The sequence below is a fragment of the Salvelinus alpinus genome, chromosome 26 (genome assembly GCF_045679555.1).
Source record: "Salvelinus alpinus chromosome 26, SLU_Salpinus.1, whole genome shotgun sequence".
Lineage (NCBI taxonomy): Eukaryota > Metazoa > Chordata > Actinopteri > Salmoniformes > Salmonidae > Salvelinus > Salvelinus alpinus.
In genome coordinates, this window is record NC_092111.1 from 18,173,786 (window position 1) to 18,198,681 (window position 24,896).

The window sequence follows — 24,896 nt, forward strand, 5'->3', positions numbered from 1 at the left end:
CAGCTTGAATTTTGGAGTCACTCCTATCAAATCCCATTGAGAGCATATGTCATTGACAGATAGGGATTTGGACTTCTGGTTTTACTTAATTCTCCATACTGGCCAATGATTTTTATGATTTATTCATACATTGTTGTAGAAGGCTAATGTTAACTAGCTAACGTTGCCCATGAATGTAAGTTAGGCTTCCAAGCAAGCATTTTAACCAGTTAGGCTAGGACAACCAAAAATAAAAGCTTCTACTGTATGAAAGAGTGATAGACCGTTTCGACAACATGAAAGAGAGGAGGATGGCATTGGCGTTTCTCTACAAGTAGGGTGACGCCTCGATCACACCGACAGCGTTGTTGTATTTTGGTACACCAAAAGTACATTCATTACTAATGGTACGCAGCGTGTGCCTTGCAGCATTGCGTTGCAGAGGCAGTTGCAGTGCATTCTGTGTGGTGCATACGTTGGATTTATCGAACGTATGCGTCAAACTGTATGCATCGACGGCTTGACAGAAATGGTAGCAGATGGTGAATGTTGAACTTTTGTTGCACACATATCCAGATGATGCTGCTTACCATTTTGTGTAATGACGCTGTCGGTGTGATCAAGGCTGACACGTGATCTAAACTACCTCGCCAGACTAGTGCAACGGGTGGGTTGAGTTGCACTTGGTTTAGAACTAAGTGGAATGGTCCAAAACAACTAAACTGTACTCACCTGTCAAACAACTAAACTGTAATTACCTGGCATGCTATAAATCCTGAATGAAGTGCAGCCTACACCTCTAGCCCACGGATAAAATCACTGCACCCTGCACACGCACACCCATCATTTGAATTTGTTGGAAGCAGCATGAGAGAAGATAGCTCTCAAAGTTAATCTGATTTTGTGGAAGATAAAAAAAGGAGCAAGTTTAAGGTAAGAATAATCAAAAAGCCTTTATTGCAGACAAATTATGATGATTTTTCATTTGCCCCTCCTTGGATTAGGCAAAAGATATCAGAACTCAAGTAGGCATGGTCTAAATTGGCATTTTCCTGGATTAAAATGTTATCTTTGAATAATTTTATTAAGCCTATAGGCATAGGGCTATATATTTCAATGGCAGACCAGTGGGTATTCGATGGTCATGAAATCACCTTTGTTGACTAAACCAGAACAAAGGTGAGTTTACCCCTTAATTTGTGAGCATGTGAAATAAAACCTTCATTAGGCTATTATGCAGCACTGTGTAATTACAATGCAAGGCTTCAGGAAATATGTACTTGTAAAAGGTTGTACTGATTATAATGAGCTAATGCTATAATGCCTATACATTTTCAGCTGTTTTATTAAGACCTATGCATCTATTCTACATGACAAGCTATTATTCGTTTATTATTGATCTCTTCACAGGTGTTGAGGATTCTGTGACACCCAACAGATACCCTGCTACCCCCAAAATGATTATCTTCAGGCATAGAAAAGGCCGTCTTATCACCATTCTACTCATCACTATCTTTGTGTTACATACTGGACAGCTATTCTCCAAGTCACTTGTTGATTCGGCAAAAATTGCCCTTCGGCTGCTGGGCAGGAAAATCTTTCCAAGTCATTGTGCATGTATCAAATGTATGACTCAGCCGGATGATGACCTCTGGTTTCAGAAGCGCTTCATCAGGTCTATCAAACCATTTCTGACCAGAGAGAACAAGAAACTTAATGAAGATACCAGAGCATGGTGGCAGGTAATTATTATATATATTTTTTAGATCAACTGTTCTTTAAAATGATACCTTACCAAAATGGCAGAATAAACAGAATTGGACAAATAAAAGCATTGTCAGCGCACGTACATAGAAGGGTAACTTGGGGGAAAACCTTAACTTTTTCCCCTGTGAGTTCCAAATATCTCTAACAGTCGCCCCAGCGCCAGTTGTTTTATGCATGTGATGTCAGAATGCACTCACTGTTCCAAAATGTGATTATTACGTAACAGGACAGTTAACACGCACTGCCTGCTAATTATCTATAGGCTGTTTCAACTTGTCAATTTCAAATTATTTTCTAACAACTTTTCTTTTCTAACAAACAGAATTGAGGTGTGTTCCGCCTCATTAATTCACATAGAAGTAGCCCATTTCAGTGTTGCGGACAATTTATTTTTGAGGTTTTATGGAGCTGGACAAACTTCTCTCTTTGAGGAGAGCCCAAGCACTACCACAGTATTTCTGCAGATCAAGTATGCAGACATTTGCGCAGTCTTGCACAAACTGGCACATTTTCTGGCCGGCGCGCGCATTGCCTTCTTTGTTGTTTTCCTTACAAATACCTTTCTACATGTGTAAGTGCCTTATTTTCTGTATATCATGTTGTCGTTTCTACTGTAGCATACAGCATGTATGTATGTATGTATGTATGCATGTAGGGAGCAGAATATATTTACAGTTTTATTCACATTTAAGTACTGGTGACAAATAATGCATTCCAATTATTGCATAGATTGTAATGGACACCTATGATGTGTGTAAAATACTTGTACTAAAGGTTGTACTGACTATAATGAGCTAATGCTATAATGCTATGGCTCCATGTTTGTTGACATTATACAATGCATTCTGTCAGACCAAAGATGTTATAATGAGGTGAAGGAATGATTCACTCATCTTTTGAGTAAACTTCCAGAAGCGAATGAAGGGAAGTGAATGATACTAGATGACACCCCCCATTCAACATGCATATTGCAAACAGAACAAACTCATCTTGTCTCCTCTTATTATCATTGGTTGATGCGAAAAAACAAACATGGCGGCACACATAAACTACACATCGTCGGATTACTTTCGATTTCTAGAAAGTGTTTTACTCAATTATTTAGATCAATGGTGACCTCGCCCGTGATGTGACGAATTATAAATAGTAATTGCTATTAGCTCATTCATATTGTGGTTTCTGTGTTACGTCAATCTTTCCTCAGTTAGTGCTAGAACTAATGTAGCCTACAATTTCCAGTTTGGAAGATTGTGCGGGGACTTGCTTCCATTCAGCCACAACAGCATTAGTAAGGTCAGGAACCGGTGTTAGGCAATTAGGCCTGGCTCGCAGTCAGCGTTCCAATTCATCCCAAAGGTGTTCGATGGGGTTGAGGTCAGGGCTATGTGCAGGCCAGTCAAGTTCTTCCACACCAATCTTGACAAACCATTTCTGTATGGACCTCACTTTGTGCATGTGGGCATTGTCATGCTGAAACAGGAAAGGGCCTTACCCAAACTGTTGCCACAAACTTGGAAGCACAGAATTGTCTAGAATGTCATTATAGGCTGTAGTGTTAAGATTTCCCTTCACTGGAAGTAAGAGGCCTGAACCATGAAAAACAGCCTCAGACCATTATTCCTCCGCCACCAAACTTTACAGTTGGCACTATGAAGTCGCGCAGGTAGCATGCTGGCATCCGCCAAACACAGATTCGTCAGTCGGACTGCCAGGTGGTGATCCATGATTCCTCACTCCAGAGAACGCGTTTCCACTACTCCAGAGTCCAATGGCGGCGAGCTTTACACTAATTCAGCCGACGCTTGGCATTGTGCATGGGGATCTTAGGCTTGTGTGCAGCTGCTCGGCCAAGGAAACACAATTCATGAAGCTCCCGACGGACAGTTCTTGCGCTGACATTTCTTCCAAAGAAAGTTTGGAACTCGGTAGTGAGTGTTGCAACCAAGGACAGAAGATTTTTATGTGCAACATGCTTCAGCAATCAGCGGTCCCATTCTGTGAGCTTGGCCTACCACTTTGCGGCTGAGCCGTTGTTGCTCCTAGACATTTCCACTTCAAAATAACAGCACTTACAGTTGACCGAGGCAGTTCTAGCAGGGCAGAAATTTGACGAACTGATTTGACGAACTGACCCTATGACAAGGCCACGTTGAAATTCCCTGAGCTCTTCAGTAAGGCCATTCTACTGCCACTGTTTGTCTATGGATATTGCATGGCTGTGTACTTGACTTTATACACCTGTCAGCAACGGGTGTGGCGAAATAGCCAAATCCACTAATTTGAAGGAGTGTCCACACATACAGTGCATTTGGGAAAAATATTCAGACCCCTTGACTTTTTACACATTTTGTTACGTTACAGCCTTATTCTAAAATTGATTAAATAAAACATTTTCCTCATCAATCTACACACAATACCTCATAATGACAAAGTGAAAACAGGTGCATCCTGTTTCCAATAATCATCCTTGAGATGTTTCTACAACTTGATTGGAGTCCACCTGTGGAAAATGCAATTGATTGGACATGATTTGGAAAGGCACACACCTGTCTATATAAGGTACCACAGTTTACAGTGCATGTCAGAGGCAAAACCAAGCCATGAGGTTGAAGGAATTGTCCGTAGAGCTCCGAGACAGGATTGTGTTAATGTACAGATCTGGGGAAGGGAACCACAACATTTCTGCAGCATTGAAGGTCCCCAAGAACACAGTGGCCTCCATCGTTCTTAAATGGAAGAAGTTCAGAACCACCAAGACTCTTCTTAGAGCTGGCCGCCTGGCAAAATTGAGCAATCAGGGGAGAAGGGCCTTGGTCAGGGAGGTGACTAAGAACCCGATGGTCACTCTGTGGAGTTCCTCTGTGGAGATGGGAGAACCTTCCAGAAGGACAACCATCTCTGCAGCACTCCAACAATCAGGCCTTTATGGTAGAGTGGCCAGACGGAAGCCACTCATCAGTAAAAGGCACATGACAGCCTGCTTTGAGTTTGCCAAATGGCACCTAAAGGACTCTCAGACCATGAGAAACATGATTCTCTGGTCTGATGAAACCAAGATTAAACTCTGTTGCCTGAATGCCAGTCATCACATCTGGAGGAAACCTGGCACCATCCCTATGGTGAAGCATGGTGGAGGCAGCATCATGCTGTGGGGATGGTTTTTAGTGGCAGGGACTGGGAGACTATTCAAGATCGAGGGAAAGATGAACAGAGCAAAGTACAGAGAGATCCTTGATGAAAACCTGCTCCAGAGCATTAAGGACCTCAGACTGGGGCGAAGGTTCACCTTCCACCGGGACAACGGCCATAAGCACACAGCCAAGACAACGCATGAGTGGCTTTGCACACTCTTGGCATTCTCTCAACCAGCTTTATGAGGTAGTCACCTGGAATAATTTTAATTAACATATGTGCTTTGTTAAAAGTTAATTTGTGGAATTTCTTTCCTTCTTAATGCGTTTGAGCCAATCAGTTGTGTTGTGACAAGGTAGGGGGGTATACAGAAGATAGCCCTATTTGGTAAAAGACCAAGTCCATATTATGGCAAGAAGAGAAACAGCAGTCCATCATTACTTTAAGACATGAAGGTCAGTCAATCTGGAAAAATTCAAGAACTTTTAAGTTTCTTCAAGTACAGTTGCAAAAGAGCTATGATTAAACTAGCTCTCATGAGGACCGCCACAGGAATGGAAGACCCAGAGTTACCTCTGCTGCAGAGGATACGTTCATTAGAGTTACCAGCCTCATATTGCAGCCCAAATAAATGCTTCAGAGTTCAAGTAACAGACACATCTTAACATCAACTGTTCAGAGGAGACCGTGTGAATGAGGCAAATTGCTGCAAGGAAACCACTACTAAAGGACACCAATAAGAAGAGACTTCCTTGGGCCAAGAAACATGAGCAATGGACATTAGACCGGTGGAAATTTGTCCTTTGGTCTAGAGTCCAAATCTGAGATTTTTGGTTCCAACCACCATGTCTTTGTGAGATGCGGTGTGGGTGAACGGATGATGACTGCATGTGTGGTTCCCACCTTAAAGCATGGAGGAGGTGGTGTTATGGTGTGGGTGTGCTTTGCTGGTGACACTGATTTATTTAGAATTCAAGGCACAGTTAACAAGCGTGGCTACCACAGCATTCTGCAGTGATACGCCATCCCATCTGGTTTGGGCTTAGTGGGACTATAATTTGTTTTTCAACAGGACAATGATCCAACACACCTCCAGGCTGTGTAAGGGCTATTTGACCAAGAAGGAGAGTAATGGAGTCATGCATCAGATGACCTGGCCTCCACAACCCCCCCAACCTCAACCAAATTGAGATGGTTTGGGATGAGTTGGACCGCAGAGTGAAGGAAAAGCAGCCAACAAGAGCTCAGCATATGTGGGAACTCCTTCAAGACTGTTGGAAAAGCATTACAGGTGAAGCTGGTTGAGAGAATGCCAAGAGTGTGCAATGCTGTCATCAAGGCAAAGGGTAGCTATTTGAAGAATCTCAAATATAAAAACATTTTGATTTGTTTAACACATTTTTGGTTACTGCATGATTCCATATGTGTTATTTCATAGTTTTGACACTGTCACTATTATTCTACAATGTAGAAATTAGTAAAAATAAATGAAAACCCTTGAATGAGTAGGTGTTCTAAAAATTTTGACCGGTAGTGTACATATATATACACACACACGTGTGTGTGTGTGTATAGCAAGACTAGTGGCATCCAGGGAAAGTGTTACATTTTTGGGGGTGACAGAGTGGTTTCTGTGAAAATGACTGGAGGGGGTTGTTTAACCCCAAGACACCCTAACCTACATACACAGACCTACAAAGCAACAATAGATACTATCTTTCCGGCGCCGAAAAGAGATGGCCGCCTCGCTTCGCGTTCCTTGGAAAATATGCAGTATTTTGTTTTTTTATGTGTTATTTCTTACATCGGTACCCCAGGTAATCTTAGGTTTCATTACATACAGTCGGGAGGAACTACTGAATATACGATTAACGTCAACTCATCATCGTTCCTACCAGGAATATGACTTTCCCGAAACGGATCCAGTGTTTTGCCTTCCACCCAATACAATGGATCTGATCCCAGCCGGCGACCCTGTGCGACGCCGTAAAAGGGGAAAACGAGGCGGTCTCCTGGTCAGGCTTCGGAGACGGGCACATCGCGCTCCACTCCCTAGCATACTACTCGCCAATGTCCAGTCTCTTGACAATAAGGTTGATGAAATCCGAGCACGGGTAGCATTCCAGAGAGACATTAGGGATTGCAACGTGCTCTGCTTCACGGAAACATGGCTAACTCAAGAGACGCTAACGGAGTCGGTGCAGCCAGCTGGTTTCTTCATGCATCGCGCCGACAGAAACAAACATCTTTCTGGTAAGAAGAGGGGCGGGGGGGTATGCCTTATGATTAACGAGACGTGGTGTGATCATCATAACAACACACAGGAACTCAAGTCATTCTGTTCACCTGATCTAGAACTCCTCACAATCAAATGTCGACCGCATTATCTACCAAGGGAATTCTCCTCGATCATAATCACAGCCGTATATATTCCCCCCCAAGCAGACACATCGATGGCCCTGAACGAACTTTATCTGACTCTTTGTACTGGAAACTGGAAACTGGAAACCACACACCCTGAGGCTGCATTCATCGTAGCTGGGGATTTTAACAAGGCTAATCTAAAAACAAAACTCCCTAAATTCTATCAGCATATCGATTGTGCTACCAGGGCTGGAAAAACCCTAGATCATTGTTATACTAATTTCCGCGACGCATATAAGGCCCTCCCCCGCCCCCCTTTCGGAAAAGCTGACCACGACTCCATTTTGTTGATTCCAGCCTACAAACAGAAACTAAAACAACAAGCTCCCGCGCTCAGGTCTGTTCAACGCTGGTCCGACCAATCTGATTCCACGCTTCAAGACTGCTTCGATCACGCGGATTGGAATATGTTCCGCATTGCGTCCAACAACAATATTGACGAATATGCTGATTCGGTGAGCGAGTTCATTAGGAAGTGCATTGACGATGTCGTACCCACAGCAACGATTAAAACATTCCCAAACCAGAAACCGTGGATTGACGGCAGCATTCGCGTGAAACTGAAAGCGCGAACCACTGCTTTTAACCAGGGCAAGGTGACCGGAAGCATGACCGAATACAAACAGTGTAGCTATTCTCTCCGCAAGGCAATCAAACAGGCTAAGTCCCAGTACAGAGACAAAATCGAGTCGCAATTCAACAGCTCAGACACAAGAGGTATGTGGCAGGGTCTACAGTCAATCACGGATTACAAAAAGAAAACCAGCCCCGTCGCGGACCAGGATGTCTTGCTCCCAGACAGGCTAAACAACTTTTTTGCCCGCTTTGAGGACAATACAGTGCCACTGACACGGCCCCCTACCAAAACCTGCGGGCTCTCCTTCACTGCAGCCGAGGTGAGTAAAACATTTAAACGTGTTAACCCTCGCAAGGCTGCAGGCCCAGACGGCATTCCCAGCCGCGTCCTCAGAGCATGCGCAGACCAGCTGGCTGGTGTGTTTACGGACATATTCAATCAATCCTTATCCCAGTCTGCTGTTCCCACATGCTTCAAGAGGGCCACCATTGTTCCTGTTCCCAAGAAAGCTAAGGTAACTGAGCTAAACGACTACCGCCCCGTAGCACTCACTTCCGTCATCATGAAGTGCTTTGAGAGACTAGTCAAGGACCACATCACCTCCACCCTACCGGACACCCTAGACCCACTCCAATTTGCTTACCGACCCAATAGGTCCACAGACGACGCAATCGCAACCACACTGCACACTGCCCTAACCCATCTGGACAAGAGGAATACCCATGTGAGAATGCTGTTCATCGATTACAGCTCAGCATTTAACACCATAGTACCCTCCAAACTCGTCATCAAGCTCGAGACCCTGGGCCTCGACCCCGCCCTGTGCAACTGGGTCCTGGACTTCCTGACGGGCCGCCCCCAGGTGGTGAGGGTAGGTAACAACATCTCCACCCCGCTGATCCTCAACACTGGGGCCCCACAAGGGTGCGTTCTGAGCACTCTCCTGTACTCCCTGTTCACCCACGACTGCGTGGCCATGCACGCCTCCAACTCAATCATCAAGTTTGCGGATGACACTACAGTGGTAGGCTTGATTACCAACAACAACGAGACGGCCTACAGGGAGGAGGTGAGGGCCCTCGGAGTGTGGTGTCAGGAAAATAACCTCACACTCAACGTCAACAAAACAAAGGAGATGATTGTGGACTTCAGGAAACAGCAGAGGGAGCACCCCCCTATCCACATCGACGGGTCAGTAGTGGAGAAGGTGGAAAGTTTTAAGTTCCTCGGTGTACACATCACGGACAAACTGAATTGGTCCACCCACACAGACAGCGTCGTGAAGAAGGCGCAGCAGCGCCTCTTCAACCTCAGGAGGCTGAAGAAATTCGGCTTGTCACCAAAAGCACTCACAAACTTCTACAGATGCACAATCGAGAGCATCCTGTCGGGCTGTATCACCGCCTGGTACGGCAACTGCTCCGCCCACAACCGTAAGGCTCTCCAGAGGGTAGTGAGGTCTGCAGAACGCATCACCGGGGGCAAACTACCTGCCCTCCAGGACACCTACACCACCCGATGTCACAGGAAGGCCATAAAGATCATCAAGGACAACAACCACCCAAGCCACTGCCTGTTCACCCCGCTATCATCCAGAAGGCGAGGTCAGTACAGGTGCATCAAAGCAGGGACCGAGAGACTGAAAAACAGCTTCTATCTCAAGGCCATCAGACTGTTAAACAGCCACCACTAACATTTAGCGGCCGCTGCCAACATACTGACTCAACTCCAGCCACTTTAAAAATGGGAATTGATGGAAATTATGTAAAAATGTACCACTAGCCACTTTAAACAATGCCACTTAATATAATGTTTACATACCCTACATTACCCATCTCATATGTATATACTGTACTCTATATCATCTACTGCATCTTGCCATCTTTATGTAATACATGTACCACTAGCCACTTTAAACTATGCCACTTTATGTTTACATACCCTACAGTACTCATCTCATATGTATATACCGTACTCTATACCATCTACTGCATCTTGCCTATGCCGTTCTGTACCACCACTCATTCATATATCTTTATGTACATATTCTTTATCCCTTTACACTTGTGTGTGTATAAGGTAGTAGTTGTGGAATTGTTAGGTTAGATTACTTGTTGGTTATTACTGCATTGTCGGAACTAGAAGCACAAGCATTTCGCTACACTCGCATTAACATCTGCTAACCATGTGTATGTGACTAATAAAATTTGATTTGATTTGATGTCATAAAAAAAAATAAAAAAATTTGGAAAAGTGACCTGTGGCGGGTAATTTATTATTAAAAACTTAATTACAGTATCCTACGCCATCTCTAAAAAACAACTGGTCAACTGTGCAGAAACAGTAGTGTCCTTTGTAGATTAGCCTATTAACGTTCCTGTTGGTCAATGAATGCGCCAAACTACCACTATACTGTAGCGAATGGCGGGGCAGGGAAGCAAATGCAGGTCGCTGATGTGAAAGAGAAACACACATACAGTGGGGAGAACAAGTATTTGATACACTGCCGATTTTGCAGGTTTTCCTACTTACAAAGCATGTAGAGGTCTGTAATTTCTATCATAGGTACACTTCAACTGTGAGAGACGGAATCTAAAACAAAAATCCTGAAAATCACATTGTATGATTTTTAAGTAATTAATTTGCATTTTATTGCATGACATAAGTATTTGATCACCTACCAACCAGTAAGAATTCCGGCTCTCACAGACCTGTTAGTTTTTCTTTAAGAAGCCCTGCTGTTCTCCACTCATTACCTGTATTAACTGCACCTGTTTGAACTCGTTACCTGTATAAAAGACACCTGTCCACACACTCAATCAAACAGACTCCAACCTCTCCACAATGGCCAAGACCAGAGAGCTGTGTAAGGACATCAGGGATATAATTGTAGACCTGCACAAGGCTGGGATGGGCTACAGGACAATAGGCAAGCAGCTTGGTGAGAAGGCAACAACTGTTGGCGCAATTATTAGAAAATGGAAGAAGTTCAAGATGACGGTCAATCACCCTCGGTCTGGGGCTCCATGCAAGATCTCACCTCGTGGGGCATCAATGATCACGAGGAAGGTGAGGGATCAGCCCAGAACTACACGGCAGGACCTGGTCAATGACCTGAAGAGAGCTGGGACCACAGTCTCAAAGAAAACCATTAGTAACACACTACGCCGTCATGGATTAAAATCCTGCAGCGCACACAAGGTCCCCCTGCTCAAGCCAGCGCATGTCCAGGCCCGTCTGAAGTTTGCCAATGACCATCTGGATGATCCAGAGGAGGAATGGGAGAAGGTCATGTGGTCTGATGAGACAAAAATAGAGCTTTTTGGTCTAAACTCCACTCGCCGTGTTTGGAGGAAGAAGAAGGATGAGTACAACCCCAAGAACACCATCCCAACCGTGAAGCATGGAGGTGGAAACATCATTCTTTGGGGATGCTTTTCTGCAAAGGGGACAGGACGACTGCACCATATTGAGGGGAGGATGGATGGGGCCATGTATCGTGAGATCTTGGCCAACAACCTCCTTCCCTCAGTAAGAGCATTGAAGATGGGTCGTGGCTGGGTCTTCCAGCATGACAACGACCCGAAACACACAGCCATGGCAACTAAGGAGTGGCTCCGTAAGAAGCATCTCAAGGTCCTGGAGTGGCCTAGCCAGTCTCCAGACCTGAACCCAATAGAAAATCTTTGGAGGGAGCTGAAAGTCCGTATTGCCCAGCGACAGCCCCGAAACCTGAAGGATCTGGAGAAGGTCTGTATGGAGGAGTGGGCCAAAATCCCTGCTGCAGTGTGTGCAAACCTGGTCAAGAACTACAGGAAATGTATGATCTCTGTAATTGCAAACAAAAGTTTCTGTACTAAATATTAAGTTCTGCTTTTCTGATGTATCAAATACTTATGTCATGCAATAAAATGCTAATTAATTACTTAAAAATCATACAATGTGATTTTCAGGATTTTTGTTTTAGATTCCGTCTCTCACAGTTGAAGTGTACCTATGATAAAAATTACAGACCTCTACATGCTTTGTAAGTAGGAAAACCTGCAAAATCGGCAGTGTATCAAATACTTGTTCTCCCCACTGTATACTCATCGCACCAATAGGGTTAACCCAGTTGTAACGTGGCTCATATAGTGTGGATCACTACAATACATTCAAATGTCAAAACATGTTTATTGTTTTCTAAAGTTAAGAACCTCCAATAGCTTAATGTAGTCGCATGTTTTTATGTGTATTTTCATATTGACGTGTTCATATGTGGGAGTTTTTTTCAGAATTAACTCTTATTGGATGTTTTAGGCTGCAGTTTAAAAACACGGTCACTGACAACTGTTTGCTATTGTCATCAACAATAGCCAACAATAGCAATAGCAACAACAGTGTAAATAGCAGGTGGCTGGATTCAATACTTATGTATTTTATTGATGTATTACGTTTATTTGGACAGAGACAATGTTGAACAAAAACAGTCTCATTATCCTGATCCGTTGCACCAGATTTAGCCAACAGCTCATTTCCATTTGCAGTCCCTGGGCAGGTGAAAACGTAAACATGAAACCATGAAATACAATCAGATATCACTTCAGTGTGAGGGTTTTCTCTGATGTTATGGTGTGTGATTTGCACTGTGCTGTTTTTGGTGTCTATCTGTTGTGTTTTATGTAGGCTATTGGCTGGTGGAATCAAATAAAGTACTATCTTACCTTATCACCAGAAATTGCAGAATGACAGTAGCACAGCCACCTTCGGAGAGGTGGTGGAGCACTTGTTCCAGGTCATCCCTGGTGATGACCTCTACGTGGACGCGGGCCCTGAGCGCTGTAGGACCTGTGCTGTGGTGGGGAACTCTGGGAACCTCAAGGGCTCCCACTACGGAGCCCTCATCGACTCCAATGATGTCATCATAAGGTATAGTCCAACAAAGGGTGTTGATAGACTTTCCACAAAGCCTGTTTCAGCATGGGCAGTGCCATTGAGGACTCAGCAGGAGGGATTAGCTATCCTTCCTACCTCCAAATGTGTACTTGTTCACTTCCCTTTAATGATTTGAAAGGAAATGACTATATAAGAAATATGGTGGAAACTCCCACTAGCGCATGCCTCCACCAATCCAATGCTTTTGGATTTGTGAGAAGTAGTGAACAAGTGCACACTCCAGGAAAAAAGAGCAAACATTCTATAGTTGGAGGTGTCAAGAAACCACCAACCTTGGCTTTATGCCTGTTCAGACCGCACACTCCAGGTAGCAGTAAGCACCATTTCAGTTTGTTTAGTGACTGCCAATAAACCATTAGAAATAGAATAAGAAGAAATCAACTACTTTAAAATAGAGATAGCCCTCAAAGGCGCCACCAATGCTGTCACTATGTGTTTTGAATTCAAGTGCTTTGAAATATTGTTGTCATGATATGGGTCACTGCTTATTTTTTTTACTGCGTTATCCAGAATGAACAAGGCTCCTACCTCTGGCTATGAGGAGGATGTAGGAAGCCGGACCACGCATAAAGTCATGTACCCAGAGAGTGCTATAGATCTGGACAACACCACCAGGTTCCTGCTGATCCCTTTCAAGACTCTGGACCTTCAGTGGCTACCCGGCGCCATCACCAATGGATCTAACATCCTTTAGTGAGTAATCACTTATTATAGATTCTCTTTTGATTAGTCTAGCAGTTTGTTACACCATGCATTTTAATAAGATTACGTAGCACCTCCGGATGAAATCAGTCTTATTTTATTCAACAGCTCATATTTACCTCTTAGACCAAAGATAAAGGCCAACAAAGATTTGGTGAGTACCTTGTTGATCATGATGTATTTAATGTTATTATTATCATCTAGTGGCCTTGTGGTTAGTGTCCGCCCTGAGATTGTAAGATTGGAAGTTCAATCCCCGGCAGAGTCACACCGAAGACAAAGAAAATGGGACCCAGTGCGTCTCTGCTTGGCACTCAGCTTTAAGGAGATAGATTGAGGATAAGGCCCTCTGATAGACTAGCATCATGTCAAGGGGTGATACTTGTACATCAAGCTGCCTCACCTTACAGAAACAGGATATAGGCTCCTGCTCCTATAGCCATTCCAGTGCCAGCCTACTTACTTTACTACAAAACATCTACAGAGTCAATGATATCTAATGAATTATATTTTTATATTTTGGACACTATGATACACTTGTAATGCTTGTAATTGAGGATCTGTGTTAGGTATGGGCAGAGCCATCTACTACGATAAATAACTATACATATATAAATACATTTAAATAAATTAAATATGGTTCTTGGTATGGGTGGTTTCTTAACAAAAGGCAGTGAGGTCAGAAATTATTTGGATTGGTATTTGCCTCAAGGCAAATGTGTCATTAAGAGTCATGACCTGGCTCATAGTTTGAGACTGCATCAGAATGGAAGTGTACTAACAGTGCATCATGCCATCTATTCTCTGACAATTTCAAATCTAACAGTGTAAGTTCTCAAATTTGATGTATCACAAGTCATCGTTCCTCTTTTTCTAATTGAATCACATTGATATATACATGTTATGTATAATATCTTGCACACAGGTCTTGGTTCTTAATCCTGCATTTATGAAATATGTTCATGAAGTCTGGCTTGACTATCGAGGCAAATACCCCTCCACTGGATTCATGGCTTTAATATTAGCCATACACATTTGTGACGAGGTAAGACTTCTTATACATATCTAAATACATGCACTGCTAGGAATGTGGATAGGAGTGTACTTTCTCAGCTCTCTACAAGACACACTGGATAATAAAGAAATGACACAATACACACTGTATACTACACACAATGGGAGTATAGAGGAACAACACTGACATCTAATGGCTTTAAGTAGGGCTGGGTGATATGGCCTAACAATTTCAAACTTATGGGTGATTCACTAATATATATATATATATTGTCAGTGTATTATTTATTTAGAATTCAAGGCACACATAACCAGTACCAGTCAAAAGTTTGGACACCCCTACTCATTCAAGAGTTTTTTGTTATTTAAAAAAAAAATTACATTGTAGAATAATAGTGAAGACATCAAAAGTATGAAATAACACATATGGAATCATGTACTAAAAGTGCAAAACTAATAAAAATATATTTTATATTTGAGATTCTTCAAAGTAGCCACCCTTTGCATTGATGACAGCTTTGCACACTCTTGGCATTCTTTCAACCAGCTTCATGAGGTAGTCACCCAGAACGCATTTTAATTAACAGGTTGGCCTTGTTAAAAGTTAATTTGTGAAATTTCTATCCTTCTTAATGTGTTTGAGCCAATCAGTTGTGTTGTGACATGGTAGGGTTGATATTCAGAAGATAGCCCTATTTGGTAAAAGACCAAGTCCATATTATGTCAAGAACAGCTGAAATAAGCAAAGAGAAATGACAGTCCATCATTACTTTAAGATATGAAGGTAAGTCAATCCGGAAAATGCCAAGAACTTTGAAAGTTTCTTCAAGTGCAGTCGCAAACACCATCAAGAGCTATGATTAAACTCGCTCTCATGAAGACCGCCACAGGAAAGGAAGACCGAGAGTTATCTCTGCTGCAGGGGATAAGTTCATTGGAGTTGCCAGCCTCAGATTGCAGCCCAAATAAATGCTTCACAGAGTTCAAGTAACAGACACATCTCAACATCAACTGTTCAGAGGAGATTGACATGAATCATGCCTTCATGATCGAATTGCTGCAAAGAAACCACTACAAAAGGACACTAATAAGAAGAAGAGACTTGCTTGGGCCAAGAAACACGAGCAATGGACATTAGACCGGTGGAAATCTGTCCTTTGGTATGATGAGTCCAAATTTGAGATTTTTGGTTCCAACCCCCATGTCTTTATGAGACACAGAGTAGGTGAACGGATTATCTCCACATGTGTGGTTCCCACCATGAAGCATGGAGGAGGTGTAAGGATGTGGGGGTGCTTTGCTGGTGACATTGTCAGTGATTTATTTAGAATTCAAGGCACACATAACCAGCATGGCTACCACAGCATTCTGCAGCGATACACCATCCCATCTGGTTTGGACTTTGTGGGACTATCATTTGTTTTTCAACAGGACAATGACCCTAAACACACCTCCAGACTGCGTAAGAGCTATTTGACCAAGAAGGAGAGTGATGGAGTGCTGCATCTGATGACCTGGCCTCCACAATCACCTGACCTCAACTCAATTGAGATGGTTTGGGGTGAGTTGGACCACAGAGTGAAGGAAAAGCAGTCAACAAGTGCTCAGCATATGTGGGAACTCCTTCAAGAATGCTGGAAAAGCATTCAAGGTGACTACCTAATGAAGCTGGTTGCGAGAATGCCAAGAGTGTGCAAAGTTTTTTTTCCGTTCTTCTCTAAATAAGCTACTTTGTACAATTAAAGGTAAAATACACTGCATTTCAAACAAACAGAAATACAACTAATGAATTCAGGGCTTGTGAAATTATACCTAGGCTAAATATAAGCCTTCCATAACATGAGACCCACTAATCATTTAATTATTTCATGAAAATAGTTTAACCAGTTTTTTTCTATCTTGCTTTCAAGACTGTCTATCAAAATGCCCTTTTTGTTTCAAATTTAAATCAGAACCATGCATACTGCACATTCACTAATAATGACAAACTTCTTGTAGCAGGCATTATAGAAAATGAAGACAGGTCTCATAAACAATCTCCCAACCACAAGCCCATGTGCTAGTTGTAGCCAGCTTACCTTGATATTTAAAGTGGAACTGACAGTGGTAACTACTTTGCAGATTGAAACAAACAATCATAGTCAAATATACAATTCCAATTTATACTAGAAAACCAACTTTTAAAAATCCCATGACGCAGAGTAAGACATTGTTGGCAGTTCAATGCATGACTAATATAATTCACCAATAAATGTTTTACTAGTCCAACAAATATTATATCTGGTTGTAAATTACAGCTGGCCAGGTACATTGTTTGCAGCCTCCATTCGGATGCACTGTTTCAGTTTCAATGACTCAATATTTTGGACAAAAACGGACTAATGTCGCTAAGGCTGGGAATGTCAATACAATCAAACTAGCTAGGGCAATGATCACAAGTCAGTCATAACGTGTCAGATACTGTATGCTAGTTTATCTATTTATTTAACAAGCTAAAAACACTGAGTATAACGTTAGCTAGCTAGCTGCTGGGAAGATGTTGTCATTGGAAGAGTTGGTGAAAGGCCGACTTTCCCCCCCAAATCGTTTTTCTGTGGCTACAGCTAGAGATGCAGGTGTTATTTGGTTAGCTAGCAAGAAATGTAAATCACTTCGCTTGCTATGCTGAACTTGAACGACTGTTAGTTAATCAAATGTATTTGGCATCGATCGAATGGGCGGGCAGGCAGGCAAATGTCCATTCAGTTGTCAAAACGTGGGTTGGGACACGCATGCATTGGGCGAGCAGGCGCCTATTCTCCATCGTTTATCAGTTTGACCGCCAACTACAAGCTGAAAAACGTTCAGTTTATCTACCGTGTACACGTTAGATTTGAGCTCATCTCGCTCTGGCTAACAGTTGTTGATCTTGATGATGTGCATAGGCAACTGAGAGAGCCTACCTTTTCATGGTTGCTTGATCAATAGGACTGTACATTTCCCAGATGTAAGACGGCTCCCGTGGTATTTACATATTTGCACAAATCCATTCAGGTGTATTTTGTGGCTTTTGGTGAATGCTTTCTATTGCTGTTGCTAATGCATGTAAACACATTCCAGTTCAAAGTAAATCATGGCAGGCCGATGTGGCACATGGCTTATTTGCATGTAGGCCTACTGTAGCTCTGATTGGCTATAGCGTATCGGTCTGTGTAAGACTCCAGTGTTGAACAAGATATGTTTTTATTAAAGGTTTTATTTGCTGCAGTGTGTATTAATTGTCCAAACGCATGGCCGTTTTCCCACTAATTGCTAAAGAATTTTCACAAATGCCTTACTCTACCTCATTCCCAAACATTCTATGAATGTATGAAATGTAAAAATGAGCATATCGAAGTGGTCGCTTGTCAGAAAATGTCAAACAGAAAGTGTATATGTAATACTTTAGCTTCCGTCCCTCTCCTCGCCCCTACCTGGGCTCGAACCTGGGACCCCCTTCGCACATCAACAACAGCCACCCACGAAGCATCGTTACCCATCGCTCTAGAAAAGCCGCGGCAGTGGCAGTGGCTTGCATCCACGACAGTGCGTGTGCTTGGCCGGTGAGCGCGTTCCTGTAAGACGTAGAGTCGCAAGCTAGCGCGAGGACGCGCTCTTTGAAAGGAGAGAGTATTGTAACGACCCTGGGGTTATAAGCGCGGAAATCGACTCTGCAGCACGAGCATGCTTTAGCGGGATAGTCGATAGCGCGCCGGACTTCGGGCTAGAAGGTCGAGTGTTCGAGACCTGCTCCCAGCTGTTTCATTACAATATGCACAAAAAGCTTATTTCTCTCAAATGTTGTGCACAAATGTGTTTACATCCCTGTTAGTGACCATTTCTCCTTTGCCAAGATAATCTATCCACCTGACAGGTGTGGCATATCAAGAAGCTGATTAAACAGCATGATCATTACACAGATTCACCTTGTGCTGGGGACAATAAAAGGCCACCAAAATGTGCAATTATTGGACACAACACAATGCCAGAGATGTCTCAAGTTGAGGGAGCATGCAATTGGCATGCTGACTGCAGGAATGTCCACCAGAGCTGTTGCCAGAGAATGTAATGTTAATTTCTCTACCATAAGCCGCCTCCAACATTGTTTTTGAAAATTTGATGGTAAGTCCAACCGGGCTCACAACCACAGACCACGTGTAACCACACCAGCCCATGACCTCCACATCAGGCAGGATTCTGCAGGATTGTCTGAGACCAGCCACCCGAACAGCCGATGAAACTGTGGATCTGCACAACTGAAGAATTTCTGCACAAACTGTCATAAACCGTCTCAAGGAAGCTCATCTGCGTGCTCGTCGTCCTCACCGGGGTCTTGACCTGACCACAGTTCCGCGCCGTTTACAACTTCAGTGGGCAAATACTCACATTCGATGGCCACTGGCATGCTGGAGAAGTGTGCTCTTCATGGAGGAATCCTGGTTTCAACTCTACCGGGCAGATGGCAGTATGGCATCATGTGGGCGAGCGGTTTGAGATATAAATGTTGTGAACAGAGTGCCTCATAGTAGTGGTTGGGTTATGGTATCAGCTACGGACAACGAACACAATTGCATTGTGAATGCACAGAGATACCGAGACGAGATCCTGAGGCCCATTGTTGTGCCATTCATCCGTCACCATCACCTCATGTTTCAGCATGATAATGCACGCCCCCATGTCGCAAGGATCTGTACACAATTACTGGAAGCTGAAAATGTCCCAGTTCTTCCATGGCCTGCATACTCACCAAAAATGTCACCCAATGAGCATTTTTGGGATGCTCCGGATCGACCTATACGACAGCGTGTTCCAGTTCCCATCAATATCCAGCAACTTCGCACAGCCATTTTTTGTATTTAATTTTTTGTATTTCACCAGGTAGGCCAGTTGAAAACAAGTTCTCATTTACAACTGCGACCTGGCCAAGATAAAGCAAAGCAGTGTGACAAAAAACAGAGTTACACATGGGATAAACAAAAGTACAGTCAATAACAATAGAAAAATCAATATACAGTGTGTGCAAATGGAGTAAGGAGGTAAGGCAATAAATGGGCTATAGTAGCGAAGTAATTACAATTTAGTAAATTAACACTGGAGTGATAGATGTGCAGATGATGATGTGCAAGTAGAGATACTGGTGTGCAAAAAGTAAATAAAACAATATAGGGATGAGGTAGGTAGTTGGATAGGCTATTTACAGATGGGCTGTGTACAGCTGCAGCGATCGGTAAGCTGCTCAAACAGCTGATGCTTAAAGTTTGAGAGGGAGATAAGTCTCCAACTTCAGCGATTTTTGCAATTCGTTCCAGTCATTGGCAGCAGAGAACTGGAAGGAAAGGCGGCCAAAGGAGGTGTTGGCTTTGGGGATGACCAGTGACCAGTGACCTGCTGGAGTGCGTGCTACGGGTGGGTGTTGTTATGGTGACCAGTGAGCTGAGATACCTAGCAAAGACTTAGATGACCTGGAGCCAGTGGGTCTGGCAACGAATATGTAGCGAGGTCCAGCCGACGAGAGCATACAGGTCGCAGTGGTGGTTGGTATATGGGGCTTTGGTGACAAAATGGATGGAACTGCGATAGACTGCATCCAGTTTGCTGAGTAGAGTGTTGGAGGCTATTTTGTAAATGACATCGCCAAAGTCAAGGATCGGTAGGATAGTCAGTTTTACAAGGGTATGTTTGGCAGCGTGAGTGAAGGAGGCTTTGTTTGCGAAATAGGAAGCCTATTCTAGATTTCATTTTGGATTGGAGATTCTTAATATGAGTCTGGAAGGAGAGTTTACAGTCTTGACACCTAGGTATTTATAGTTGTCCACATATTCTGAGTCAGAACCGTCCAGAGTAGTGACGCTAGTCGGGCGGGCGGGTGCGGGCAGCGATCGGTTGAAGAGCATTCATTTAGTTTTACTAGCGTTTAAGAGCAGTTGGAGGCCACGGAAAGAGTGTTGTATGGCATTGAAGCTCGTTTGGAGGTTTGTTAACACAGTGTCCAAAGAAGGGCCAGAAGTATACAGAAAGTTAAAACATTTTGACCAATTGATTGGTCGAAAGAACAGACAACTGTAGGTGGACCAAGATTTTTTGTTGTTGTCGGGGACAGCCCTAGACTGACAACATTCAACAGGCCACAATCAACAGCCTGCTCAACTCAATGTGAAGGAGATGTGTCGAGCATGAGGCAAATGGTGGTCACACCAGATACTGACTGGTTTTCTGATCCACATACATACCTTTTTTTCTGTATTCCCAGTCATGTGAAACCCATAGATTAGAGCCTAATTTATTTATTTCAAGTGACTGATTTCCTTATATGAACTGTATCTCAGTAAAATCTTTGAAATTGTTGCATTTATATTTTTGTTTAGTGTAGAACAGTGGAATTGTTATGAACACACACTTCTTTCCATCTCCAACTGTTTGAACAGCATGCTAGTCTGTCCACTTTATTCAGATGTTGAAATCAAGTGGCCACCTTATTTCTCAGAATGAGAACGAGTGGCCAATTACTTAGTTTTTTATGCTCATTGCACATTCATAAAACACAGACTAGACCACTAGTATAAAAGTCTGTGGCTAAAATGCTGCTAGCAGTACCCGTGCATGACAGAATGAATGTTCATTGACAGGCTACTTTCAGTTTAGTATTGTCTGCTCTTTGCTCAATTTGAGGAGTTGATACATAGAAAGAGCATCATTAGAAAGGTTAAGTTCTCCTCTATTACAGTAAAATAATGTCTCAATGTGTTTCGGTGCCCATATGACCCATTTCGATTGACCAAACAAAAAATGCAAATAGAGTGTTAAAAGCCGCTTGTCAGAGAGGAAGAAGTGACATTTGATCTTTGTTGTGAATGGTAGGAGGGCGAGGAGCTGTGTGTGTGTGTGTGTGCGTAAATGTTAAAGTGCACAGTCTTGAAGGAGCGAAGGCGAAGAGACCAAAAATACACGAGAACAAGCGAACATAAGTTATATTTAAAAATCCCACTTGATTCTTGTGATACATGCATTTGGTGCTAAAACACACTAAATAATTGCTCAATCCTACCTATAGGTTGCATTAACAAAATATCACATTGCCATAAATACAACCTTTCATAAACCTTATTATTAAACTAACTCTACATTTAATTCCAATGCAGGTGAATGTGTATGGATTTGGAAAAGAAAAAGATGGCCACTGGCACCACTACTGGGAAGCACTAACCAATAAATGGCTCAAAACTGGAATACATGATGGAAACTATGAGTGCAAGGTCATCATGAAGCTCTCGGAAAAATTCAAACTACAGATATATTAAGTGATGTTGGTAACTCATCCAGATGATTTAATTCACAGTTGTATGCTGCAATAATCTTTTGAAAAAAGTCATCATCAAATAGGTGTTCGCTTATTGTCTACATTGCACAGCATTTACATATTATTTTAACCTTATCCTTTTATCTGCACTACCGATTTTGGTTTTGCATGAACTTGAACCGATTGTTTCCGTTTTAACTTAAAGTAATCAGCAGTTATTAGCCATTAAATCAAATGTCTCCCTTGTAGCAAAATATTTAGAGTTGTACATGAGTGAGGGTGGTTGTGTTTTTGATGCCATGGACAACTAGTTTTATACTTTCTGAACCTTATTTTACTTACTTACTTGAATGAAAGGACTGTTAATGTAAATGTTACTATTACTTACTTGGGAGGATTTTGTTTATACTTTTCCATTGACTGATTAAAATAATATACACAACCTGCATCAGTTAGGCTTACATGCCCTTTGGTCTGTATGGATTTATCACATCGCTGTATGACCATAAGTACAACACTGACATCTAGAGGCTAAACACTGGTATAATGTGTTACATTGTTAGACGTGACATCTCATTGCTATGAAAGATGACTTTATTGAAAATGATCACTTACATATTCATTTATACGTTTAAATGTTTTATCATCCTCATAAAACACGACTGAGTGAATGGGAAGTGGCAAGGAGCTTATGGCCAGGTTGTCAGTTAATCATAACAACAAATAATGTCATCCAGCAACAACAGGACAAGTCACATACCAAGAAATACAAACTTTATACATTGTTGAACATAATATACTCTACAGGCATATTCACGTCTCGGGTTGGATCCCTGCTAGTTTTAAAGGTAGCAGACATCCTACTCTGGAACTTTGATATGCCTGTGGAGCAGGGCTCTCCAACCCTGTTCATGTAGCACTGCCCACCTGTAGGTTTCACTCCAACCCCAGGTGTGACTAACCTGATTTCAGTTTATTAACCACCTTATTATTAGAATCAGGTGCACTAGATTAGGGTTGGAGTAAAAACCTACTGGACAGTAGCTCTCCAGGAACCAGGTTAGAGAGCCATGTTGTAGAGTATATTATAGAAAATTTGGCCAAAATAAAAAAGTTCAATATTCATAAATTAATGTGACAAAAAATTAAATACAACTCACTATAGAGCAAGTGGTACCGATTTTTGTAGCACAAACAGATTTAAAATTATGGAGTTTTAAAGGCCTGTGTAAGGCCAAAATGTCAAACATTTCAACTTCAATTAATTATTTCTCAATTATGCTTTAAAATACAAATGTAAAATATATATCAACAATCCTTCCTCCAAAGGACCAGTCTATGGATTCAATTTAATTAAAATCCTGGTCTTATTCTATCCTTGTTTCCTGAGAAATCACCCTGTTATAGAGTTGAGCTAGCTCGGTGCTGGCCATAAGACTTGTGGTAGATGACAATCCTCCATCCCTAGCATGGACCTGCAGTCGTTCTTCCTGTTTGGTTGGACGTCTATCCAAGCCAGTTAAAGTAAACAGCCTTCTCCCAGCCTCTGCTGCCAACTCACAGCTGAGTGTAGGATGTTTACATTAACTGTAGTCTTAGCACTGTATAGACTGTCTGTATGGTGTCCTCCAGATTATGTTAGAGCTAAGGAGTGGATATTACAACTGAAATGCACAGGTTAAGAGTTTATGTAGAACAGTTTTCATAAAATTTATTTCAGCATTCCATTGAAATCAGTAGAGAAGTGTTATTAAATCTTGGTCATGGAGACCCACAGGTAGAAGTGCCAGCTTCTGATTCAGAGCTGAGCACTGTGGGCTTGTCCATTAGCTATCCTACATTAGGTTTATTAGTCGTGCTGGAGTGGCAGAAAAGCATCCACATCTTGTGGGTCCCCAGGACCAGGATTGAAGGACACTGAACTTCGGCATTGGTAAGGATGCAGACTGTGGTAGTAAGTGTCTTTAGCAGGTCAAGCAACACATGCTACTGATCTGCTTCCCAGTAGGAGATGGAGGCAGCCAGCAGCAGCAAACACCTGACTGAAAGCTCTGATGATAGAGAACAGATTCCAGTCGGGGATGTTTACAGCCCCAAACAGCCCTCATTTGGCACAAACCAGGTGGGATAACATCAGGGTGGAAAAGGTACCCAATTGTCATACTTGAGTAAATGTAAAGATAACTTAATAGAAAATGACTCAAGTAAAAGTCACCCAGTAAAATCCTACTTCAGTATAAGTCTAAAAGTATTTGGTTTTAAATATACTTAAGTATATTTTAACAATTACATTTACTTTTAATACTTAATAAGGAATTTGAAATGATTCATACTTAAACAAACCAGACAGCACCATTTCTTGTATACTTTAAGGATAGCCAGGGGCACGCTCCAACACTTGGACGTCATTTACAAATGAAGCATGTGTTCAGTGAGTCTGCCAGATCAGAGGCAGTAGGGATGACCAAGACGTTCTCTTGATACGTGTGTGAAATAGACAATTTTCCTGTCCTGTTAAGCATTCAAAATGTAACAAGTACTTTTGAGTGTCAGGGAAAATGTATGGAGTAAAAAGTACATAATTTTCTTTACGAATGTAGTGAAGTAAAAGTAGTCCAAAAATATAAATAGTAAAGTACAGAATCAGATACCCCCCAAAAATACTTTAAAGTAGTACTTTAAAGTATTTTTACACCACTGGATAACATTCATGCATCTTATTTTACAGCTTGCACAATCAACAAAAAAATGCAGTTCACTTGCATCTTCAAAAAAGTACAAATTTAAAAAAGTATGCACTCAATACTGTAAGTCGCTCTGGACAAGAGCGTCTGCTAAATTACTCAAATGAAAAAAATCCCAATGAACAGTTACACGGCTCACAACGCAATATGTTATAAAGTATAGCCTACAAATTGGGGCCAAGCATAGCTATCCACACACGACAGAGCTCGATCTCATTTAGCAAAAAGCTTTGTTCAGAAATGGGTGTGTTTGGGGAGAGGCATTGTGGAGATGTTTAGGGTCAGAGGGGTCACCAAAGCCATTCCT

The 24,896-nt window shown here is 42.3% G+C and overlaps 1 protein-coding gene across 1 annotated transcript; it reads left to right on the forward strand.

Annotated features, from left to right (window-relative positions):
• The first annotated feature begins 1,509 nt into the window (after positions 1 to 1,509).
• On the forward strand, positions 1,510 to 22,133 carry LOC139554862 (CMP-N-acetylneuraminate-beta-galactosamide-alpha-2,3-sialyltransferase 1-like). The gene is made up of 6 exons (XM_071368076.1): positions 1,510 to 1,721; positions 12,594 to 12,787; positions 13,325 to 13,507; positions 13,625 to 13,670; positions 14,442 to 14,561; positions 21,688 to 22,133. The coding sequence occupies exons 1-6, from the start codon at positions 1,608 to 1,610 to the stop codon at positions 21,844 to 21,846; spliced, it is 816 nt and encodes a 271-aa protein (XP_071224177.1). The 5' UTR covers positions 1,510 to 1,607; the 3' UTR covers positions 21,847 to 22,133.
• Positions 22,134 to 24,896: the final 2,763 nt, after the last annotated feature.

What these genes read in the sequence shown, in the direction of transcription:
- LOC139554862 (XM_071368076.1), top strand. Translation starts at nt 1,608, where the DNA reads ATGACTCAGCCGGATGATGACCTCTGGTTTCAGAAGCGCTTCATCAGG. An exon ending in TCCAATGATGTCATCATAAG is followed by an intron (nt 12,788 to 13,324) that starts GTATAGTCCAAC and finishes TGCGTTATCCAG; the next exon opens with AATGAACAAGGCTCCTACCT. An exon ending in AATGGATCTAACATCCTTTA is followed by an intron (nt 13,508 to 13,624) that starts GTGAGTAATCAC and finishes TTTATTCAACAG; the next exon opens with CTCATATTTACCTCTTAGAC.